The 10537-nt window shown below is 40.1% G+C and overlaps 1 protein-coding gene across 1 annotated transcript in view; it reads left to right on the top strand.

Annotated features, from left to right (window-relative positions):
- Positions 1-7231: 7231 nt before the first annotated feature.
- The window catches only part of LOC140371472 (phosphofurin acidic cluster sorting protein 1-like), a 100802-nt gene continuing 97496 nt past the window's right edge, over positions 7232-10537 (top strand). The window contains exon 1 of the mRNA XM_072458638.1: positions 7232-7454. Coding sequence (XP_072314739.1) covers positions 7303-7454 — 152 coding nt within the window. The 5' untranslated portion in view covers positions 7232-7302. The remainder of the gene's footprint in view (positions 7455-10537) is intronic.

Genomic DNA, 10537 nt, shown 5'->3' with positions numbered 1-10537 from the left:
ATTTATTTTACTTATTTTATTATTGCGATGATTTTTACGTAACTTTTACGTTCTGCATTATGAATATTATTGAGATATGTTTATACACTTTTTGACACAATCATTTCAGTTTTATTAAAGAAAATAATGATAATAATAAATGTATGCCTTAATGTAGGTTCTAGCTTAGTCCAACATTGTCATAAAACATGAACTGAGACAAAATCAAGCCTTATTTATTTATTAGTTATTGAAACATTCAGACAACTAGATAAGAACCCATTGAGATCGACACCTCTTTTTCAATTTCATTTAATTTTGACTATTATAGATAAACTTTGGTTGTGTTTCTTGTTTTTTTGTTTGTGTACATTTAAAAAAATAAAAAAGATTAATATATAATAATATAATAATAATAATAATAGAATAAAATAATCACAATAATAATAATAATAATAGATATAAGGAAATATAATAATGACACAAATATGAAAAGTCCCAAATTCAAAGCTAATTTAGTCCAAACTTTATCAAACTGGTCAGATTTCATATTCTGTATGTTTATTCCATCTGTCCAGCTAAAACCTGAAGTACTCACAACTGTCCACGGCGTAACACTGTCCGTTAAAACCATCCTATATAAATGTGTAAAGTCATATTTCCCCCGTGCACGTAAAGCCTGACTCAGCGCTGGTGTGTTTAGCACTGCAGTGTCACTAACCAGGCAGATTTGGGCTGCAGAGCGTAATCCCGTGACCGCGTTAATCTGACTTTAATCCCTTTAGCAATGGCGGGAGCTGCTGAGAAAAGCGTGTTAAAAAGAGCAGGACTTTGTGGCCCGTTTAAATCTTTCTGCTTCTTAACCAAACGTGAAGCTTTTAAAAGAAGCTGGAGTCGATCAACAGCTAATGTGGAGGTCTGTCCAGATGTGTAACGATAATCATGTCGTTTATGTGGTTTTTGTGTGGAGTTTGCATGTTCTACCTGTGTCTGGAAGTTGTTTTTTTACTCCAGATGCTCCTGACCAAACTTCAAGCTCGAGATCTGGACTGGACTGTTGTTTTTAAATACATTTTGAAAATACAAATTAAAAAGAAAAATAGGGTCAAAGATTTTTGCAGTAAAAATTCATATAAATACTAAATAAATGTTGACCCTATTCAAATATACTGTCAATTTATTTTTATTTTAAAGAGCCATTGAATATTTTAAACACATTTTTGGATCAATACAAATTATTACTTGGAAAAAATGTACAAAAATGGATTAAAATAGGCTGTTTATTTTCTTTTTTCTTTGCTCTTTTATAGCGTAAAAGGACAATACACTAAATCAGGCGACTTTATTGAACAAAAACAAGTAAAATCTAACGTTTTTGGAGATAATTTTAAACTTCAAGTGAACATTTTTGAAAAGAATTGAACAAGTTGAGTTGAACAACAGTTTTTGCACATGAAGACTTACAAATGACATTATATTTAAGTGCCTATAAGACTCATTTCACCAGAAGACAACTGAGATTAAAAAAAAAAAAAAAAATATTACCAGCCAAATTATCCCAAGTTTGGCCATTTTTGTAGTTTATACTTTAATTTTACCTTTTGAATGTAAAGTATGACATCACACTAGTTAATTCAATACCACTTTATAATAATAACACCTTTTTATTTATTTATTCAAGCAGAAAAGTGAAATTAACCAGGAAACTAGCCCAAATAAAACAAAAAAATCAGTTTATGTATAAGAATGACTCAGACTTAGAAACAACTCAATGAAGAGGTTTCGTTTAGGGTTTAACAGTCATTTAAACCTCGTTATGTAAAGCCAGTCATTGAATTTGGTTATTTTATTGGGCAAAGTTGTTGATTTAAAGCGGAGGACTCTGCAAAATGTATGCGTTTGACACCAGGGCGTTCAGTGTGAGGACTGCGTGTTCTCTCTGCGCGGCCGTATAATTGTGTAAATGTATTCCGGCTGCGCGGAGGTGATGGCTTTCCCAACGAGAACATGCACAAACGAGAAGCGAGAGAGCGAGACGGACGGCCGACTTCACACCCAAACTTCAAACCATGCCACGTACAGGGCAGGAACGCTACAGAACTCACGATTAGGCATGTTAAAGGTGCACTGTGTCACTTTTCCACGGAGTATGAATTGCATTGCGTGGCTGGGATGTTCCACAGTACTGCATCAAACGTATATGGTCAGCTTTTATTCAATTGTTGCTGGATAATGCCGTGAAAAGCTTCATTTGTATCACACGCAAGGGCTTGTTTATTGCCATATTTTGAGGCGTTTCAGGTAAAGCAACAGCTGCAAATGGAGACGAGCAGAAAAACAAGTGAGAACGACTCTGTAATGTGTTAGAAAACCTCCATATCCTGTGTTTAGAACTGTAAGGATGAGACGACCAGGGAAACGAGGAACAAAAGTGTAAAAATAAAAATTCTGATGTTCATAGAAAAGAAGCTGTGTCACAATACATCAGTGTGTGAGAAGAAACATTACGATTTAACGATTGTTCATGATTATCGGCACTGAGACGCCTTAATTTGCTTTTTAATAGATGAATAGATCGTCATCTCTGACCAGTTTCATGAGATCAAACTTTCCACATGAAAAGTCATTATAATTGGCCTGATAAAGGAGTCGTTTGTGTGGTTGAACTGATTCTCACGATTACTATTGATTATGTCGTGACCTGAAAAATCATGATTATAGTGTATTTGTGTATTTGTAGTGTATTTGTAGTGTATTTGTAGTGTATTTGTAGTGTATTTGTGTGTTTGTAGTGTATTTGTGTATTTGTAGTGTATTTGTGTAGTTGTAGTGTTGTGTATTTGTAGTGTATTTGTGTGTTTGTAGTGCATTTGTGTATTTGTGGTGTATTTGTGTATTTGTAGTGTATTTGTAGTGTATTTATGTATTTGTAGTGTATTTGTGTATTTGTAGTGTATTTGGGTATGTGTATTTGTAGTGTATTTGTGTATATGTAGTGTATTTGTGTATTTGTAGTGTATTTGTAGTGTATTTGTGTATATGTAGTGTATTTGTGTATTTGTAGTGTATTTGTAGTGTATTTGTGTATTTGTAGTGTATTTGGGTATTTGTAGTGTATTTGGGTATGTGTATTTGTAGTGTATTTGTAGTGTATTTGTGTATATGTAGTGTATTTGTGTATTTGTAGTGTATTTGTAGTGTATTTGTGTATTTGTAGTGTATTTGTCCATTTGTAGTGTATTTGTGTATGTGTATTTGTAGTGTATTTGTGTATTTGTAGTGTATTTGTAATGTATTTGTGTATTTGTAGTGTATTTGTCCATTTGTAGTGTATTTGTGTATGTGTATTTGTAGTGTATTTGTAGTGTATTGTAGTGTATTTGTAGTGTATTTGTAGTGTATTTGTGTATTTGTGTACGTGATGGGTACACTCTGATCGTTATAATTGAGAGGTCCTCAGTCAATACTCTGCTCCAAACCACAAGTTCAACTATTTTTATTTCAATGGTTTTACATTTGTCTTGTTCATGTTGAGGAAATTAATATTGAAAGTAATCTCAATGTGTTTATAACGTAATTAAATCTAAAAAAAATGAGAAAAAAACATATATAAGTTGCACTGGAGTATGAAATGCAGTTACAAGTGTGAAAATAACAAATAATATCACATATAAGTCGCTCCGGAGTATAAGTATATAAGTATAAATATATATATATATATATATATATGAGTTGCACCTTAAGTATATAAGTATAAGTCGCACCCTGGCCAAAACTATGAATATAAGTATAAATATATAAGTATAAGTCGCACCCTGGCCAAAACTATGAATATAAGTATAAATATATAAGTATAAGTCGCACCCTGGCCAAAACTATGAATATAAGTATAAATATATAAGTATAAGTCGCACCCCGGCCATGAAACTATGAAAAAACGGTGCAACTTATAGTCCGGAAAATACGGTAAAGAGGGTTGTTTATTTTTTATATCATATTGTCCAGTTCGCCTCTCCACAGATCTGACCTGCAACATGTCCTGGTGGCCCCGCCTGCTCGTCTCCATGGAGACAGACACGTCGAATGCAACACTATGGAACTAAATTCCAGGCAAAACAGGAATAAATTAAAACGTTGCTTTTCTATAAGAGGCACGAAATGATAGAAGCAACAAAACGACACAAAAACAAAAACCAGCCCCAGAGATGACACACTAATTTAAATAACAGTAATACATGACACCTTTAAAACGTTTAGGCTAATGCTAATGTGTAACAGCGCCGATGTGGTTATTCATGTACAATCCTTCTCTTTTATTGCCTTATTATCACTGGCACCTGTTTGCACACGAATCATAAACACAATCTAAACTTAGCAGCCGCTCAGAACCCGAAAAACCGCAAAAGAATCCATCAGTTCAGTCACTTTATGGCATGTGGAACAGGGAAAAGCAGCGCTAGAACTAACCAGGCTGACGTTTGTAACCGGTTTAGCTCCTTTGCTGGTCGCGTCTGTGCGGCGTGTGACGTGTCCGTGGCCCCGAGCGCGGGAGCGAGCGAGCACGTGCGTTTTGACTGACGGGGCCGCTCCGACACACCTGAGGCCCCGCCAGCTGCAAGGCCCCGGAAATAGAGCAATTAAAAGGCATTTCCTGCAAAACACGCGTCACGCCACGAGCTGGCGACCGCTCTCCTCGTCCGCCTTCGTCTTGAAATAGAAGACGCGTTACGACGAGCGCGACGTCATGGAGAGTGAATCGAATGCTTTTTAACGCCACAGGAGGATCAAAGAAGACGTTAAGCAACAGTAGGTGGCGCTAATGTGACTCCAACCTATGACGACATAAAACACAGAAGAAGAAGAAATATTGCGACGTGCAGGAGGTTTTGTGGTTAATGATAACATGTGTTGGCACATCCGGGAACTTGTGCAGTGGCAACCGAGTCCGCCATTTTGAAAGGGGCACAACAGCACGTCTGCTACATACGAAATCCAGGAAATATGAGGCCAAAATGCCAAAAACCTGCTTAATCTGTTAGGACATCGTTCTGTTGACTGACCAAGAAATGAGAGCTTTGTCGTGTACTTTAGTTTTGCCGTTATCGTCTAAAGAATCAAAGTATTCGTAGCTCATTATGCCGTAGAAAAGGATGCAGTCATGTTGGTTTTTATATATCGCATGCCCCTTTTAAAATGGCCGCTATGGGGAAGTCCCGGCTGTGTGACGTCACCGCGAACCCATGTATAAAGGAAACTTCAAACTGTACGAGAAGGACCTGATCTCGCGGCGTTTATTGTCAATTATTGTCAATTATTGTCAATTATTGTCAATAATTGTCAATTTATAACCAAAATGGATTCACGCTGTTCCTCTTAGACCTTTGCACCTCGTCTCACTTGTTTTATGAGAATGTCCCACTTCTTCATCGACGCCGCGTGACTTGTAAGGTCCTTTTCTTTTTGTTTGTGCCGGTTTCCTGGGTAATATGTCGGCACAAATGGCCAGTTCAGTCGCTCGTTACGATTGATACTGACGGATGAATTTGAAAATCATATGACGCTAGAGTGGTTTTTAACTGTCCCAAATTCAGCGACACATCCCTCGTTTTTCATTTTGAGTTTAGGTCATGTTAAACGGATATAGTGTCTGGAAGTAGATAAAATAACCAGCCATACTTGCCTTTTTTTTGTTTATGTGAAACAGCAGTGGAGGAAACATTTGCTTGAGTAGATTTCTGACACTTCTACTTGAGTCACATTTCACAGTTTTAAGCAACAATAGACGGCTGGTACTTGCGTAAAAGTTTTGTTTCCTCTTCCCATTGTGACCAGGTCTGTGGTGACAAAAGCGTAAGAGAGAGTATTTGAGCGTAGGCAGTGCTACTACTACTTTCATGTGTTTGTTTTTTGGTCGGTTTGCTTTCTTCAACATTTTCAAACTGTCCGCTCCAAATTTCATCCATCGATTTCTCTGCAGTTTGAATGCATTTTTCTCCCTCAGAGACATAAAGATCAGCCCTTCCCCACAAACTTTAAAATTTTGTGCCGATTAAGATTTTGACAGGACCTACTGAAGGATTTGTTGATATCTAATTCTCAGCTTGATTTATTCAAGAATTAAGTCTAAGAAATGATGAAATTTGAATTATTATGCAAATTGTCACTCCAAAATCCCCTCTGTACATGTTTTTGAAGAAATTTAAACCTGGTTCTGTCCATTTTCCTGATGTGAACGTCCCAGAAAAGTGCAATTTTGGCCAATTCAATATGAAAACATGACATAATGAAAGATTTGTAATACATTTTTTCTTACATTTATGTCCATAAACTACAGGACAAGTTCCCCTTTAAATGTAAGAAGATTTTCTCTTCACATGCAGTGTTATTTATGTATATGTATGTACGTTGGAAACCCCAGAATCTGTACATTATGTATTGTTTTGTCCATCTGATGATTACATAATTAGCTGAGAAATAAAACATCTGACTATAAATGCATTTTACGTGCAACGTGTTTCTCAGAGTACTTTCTCTTTACTTTTTACTCGTCATTCAGGGCACTATGTTTGACTTCCACTTGAGTAATATTATTTTAAAGTAACATTGCTACACATGTTGGCTTCTCTACCTCCCTCTTATAAATAATGTGGATTGCGAACACAGCCCTGGAGGTTAAATTGCCTAATATAACATTTAAAAGGATGCATTTGTGGTGGACCTGAGCCTTAAACCTGTAACATTAACCCGCTGTAAGTCAATTAAACATGCGCCTGGATTTGAACCAACATAACACGGCAGCAGCAGCTCGCCTCCTGATTGGCCCCCGCCGGCCGCCCCGCTCCGCCGCGCGCGCCCCACGTCCCCGCCCACACGAGAGGCGTGGCTGCGCGCGCGGGGCTCATTGTGCGACTAGTACACGGCGCGAGGGAGAGACATTTCCGCTTCCTCCAAAACCCGACCGACGGCACCGACCCACCGACAACACGCCGCGCGCACGCAGCCACCGGCGGGGGGGGGGGGGGAGCACCGAGCCGACACCCGCCTCAGAGCTCCAGGACGCCGGGGAGGAGAACGCGCTCAGACGGCGGCGGGGATTCCGAACCGACTGCGATGTGCGGCGCGTAGCAGCGGTTCAACTTTGTGCTGAAGGAGCGTCACGCATTTTTTTGGGAACCGGAACCGGGACTATTAAAGACCGCGGGGAACGGAGCTGGAGGAATAAGGGGATCACCCGAGCGGGAGAGAGAGGGGGGTCCCCCGGGGGTGGAAGCCGTGGATAAGCCGGGGTTTCCGAGCGTCGCCTAGCGCACTCTTGCCTCCGGGATGTCGGAGCGAGGGGGGCTCCCGCGGACCGGGGGCGTCCCGTCGCCGCACATGCAGCCCGCCAAGCCGGTCAGCATCACCAACCGCCCGGTGCACATGAACCTGTACGCGACCTGGGACGTGGACCGCTCCTCGCCCAGCTGCGTGCCCAGGTACGTCAAGTGTGCGGAACAGGGCTGCGAGGGATCAGAAAAGAGCCCCCCCCCAAAAAAAGAGGAACCGTGACTTGTCGTTTTCACGTTTGTCTCAGAAATGGCTCGTGTTGTTTACGCGGGGGGATAGACCCTAAAACCATCCCCTGGGGTCTGAGCAACAGCCTTGTCTGCTCATTATCACCTCATGAATAGGATTTGCTGTTGGGATTAGCTTTCTTAATTGGCTATAGATTTCTGCTCCTGGTTTCACGCTTAAATCAACCAAAACGTGCAAAAATACTACACGTTTTGAATGCAACTGTGTCGATTTTGCAGCAAAAGGAGACACGTTTATGACTGTGTCGCCTCCTGATGGGTGTGTGAGGTGTTTTTGGATGGATAACCTGTTGTTGTTGTTGTTGTTGTTGTTGATGATTTTGACAGCTTGGGTCACTTATCAGCACAAACGGCATCCTCTTCTGTGCTCGACATTGTGTTTTCGTGTGACCTGTCGTTGCTTTGATTGACCTTCCGTCGTTGTAAACACGTCAAGTGAAAGTGCCTCGTGCGTAACAGTTTGTGCCAAGGTCGTCACTGTAATCGCGACACTTGATCCACCTTGAACACAATCCCAAGGCACTGTGGAGGAGGCGTCTTATTGTGTGTGAGGCGTCTTATTGTGTGTGAGTCAACAAACACCAACCGCCATAAAACACCGAAGAAGAATGAGTCAACAAGGCGCAGGGAGACACACATGCCAACGGGCCCCACAATATCATCATCACCACTATATCATCATCACCACAATATCATCGTCACAATATCATCATCATCACTATATCATCACAATATCATCGTCACAATATCATCGTCACAATATCATCATCATCACTATATCATCACAATATCATCGTCACAATATCATCATCATCACTATATCATCACAATATCATCGTCACAATATCATCATCACTATAGCATCACAATATCATCGTCACTATATCATCATCACTATATCATCACAATATCATCGTCACAATATCATCATCATCATCACAATATCTTACAATATCATCATCACTATCATCATCACTATATGATCATCATCACTATATGATCATCATCACTATATCATCATCACTATATCATCATCATCATCATCATCATCATCACTACAATATCGTCACTATATCATCATCACTATATGATCATCATCACTACAATATCATCATCATCACTACAATATCATCATCATTACAATATCATCATCATCACTATATCATCACAATATCATCGTCACAATATCATCGTCACAATATCATCATCATCACTATAGCATCACAATATCATCGTCACTATATCATCATCACTATATCATCACAATATCATCGTCACAATATCATCATCATCATCACAATATCTTACAATATCATCATCACTATATGATCATCATCACTATATGATCATCATCACTATATCATCATCACTATATCATCATCATCATCATCATCATCATCATCACTACAATATCGTCACTATATCATCATCACTATATGATCATCATCACTACAATATCATCATCATTACAATATCATCATCATCACTACAATATCATCATCATTACAATATCATCATCATCATCACTACAATATCATCATATATCTTATCTTATCTTCACTATATCATCTTCACTATATCATCATCATCGTCATCACGATGTCATCATTACGATATCATCACGATATCACAATATTATCATCACAATATCATTATATCATCATCACTATGTCATCACAATATCATTATCACTATATCATCATCACCACGATGTCATCGTCACAATGTCATCGTCACAATGTCTTCTTCTATGGTATTTTATGGTGGTTGGTATCTACATTACCGCCAGACTTTATTCTTTAGACTTTATTCTTTTTTTTCAGACTTCTTCCTTTAGACTTTGAGACTTGACGCCCTATGTCATCATCACAATGACCTCATCACAATGTCATCACCAATATAATCATCACAATGACCATCACAATTTCATCATCATAATGTCATCACCACAATATAATCATCACAATGACCTCATCACAATGACCTCATCACAATGTCATCATAATGTCATCACCACAATATAATCATCATCACAATGACCTCATCACAATGACCTCACCACAATGTCATGGTGGAGATGCAGAAGCAGGTGATGGTGTCATGGTTGAGATGCAAACGCAGGTGATGGTGTCATGGTGGAGATGCAGAAGCAGGTGATGGTGTCATGGTTGAGATGCAGAAGCAGGTGATGGTGTCATGGTGGAGATGCAGAAGCAAGTGATGGTGTCATGGTGGAGATGCAGAAGCAGGTGATGGTGTCATGGTGGAGATGCAGAAGCAGGTGATGGTGTCATGGTGGAGATGCAGAAGCAGGTGATGGTGTCATGGTGGAGATGCCGAAGCAGGTGATGGTGTCATGGTGGAGATGCAGAAGCAGGTGATGGTGTCATGGTGGAGATGCAGAAGCAAGTGATGGTGTCATGGTGGAGATGCAGAAGCAGGTGATGGTGTCATGGTGGAGATGCAGAAGCAGGTGATGGTGTCATGGTGGAGATGCAGAAGCAGGTGATGGTGTCATGGTGGAGATGCCGAAGCAGGTGATGGTGTCATGGTGGAGATGCAGAAGCAGGTGATGGTGTCATGGTGGAGATGCAGAAGCAGGTGATGGTGTCATGGTGGAGATGCAGAAGCAGGTGATGGCGTCATGGTGGAGATGCAGAAGCAGGTGATGGCGTCATGGTGGAGATGCAGAAGCAGGTGATGGTGTCATGGTGGAGATGCAGAAGCAGGTGATGGTGTCATGGTGGAGATGCAGAAGCAGGTGATGGTGTCATGGTGGAGATGCAGAAGCAGATGATGGTGTCATGGTGGAGATGCAGAAGCAGGTGATGGTGTCATGGTGGAGATGCAGAAGCAGGTGATGGTGTCATGGTGGAGATGCAGAAGCAGGTGATGGTGTCATGGTGGAGATGCAGAAGCAGGTGATGGTGTCATGGTGGAGATGCAGAAGCAGGTGATGGTGTCATGGTGGAGATGCAGAAGCA

The sequence above is a fragment of the Eucyclogobius newberryi genome, unplaced genomic scaffold (assembly GCF_026437365.1).
Source record: "Eucyclogobius newberryi isolate DKJ021-1_F unplaced genomic scaffold, fEucNew1.0.hap1 SCAF_22, whole genome shotgun sequence".
NCBI lineage: Eukaryota > Metazoa > Chordata > Actinopteri > Gobiiformes > Gobiidae > Eucyclogobius > Eucyclogobius newberryi.
Note: the sequence above shows the minus strand (reverse complement) of the source record. Positions and strands in the feature narration are given on the sequence as shown.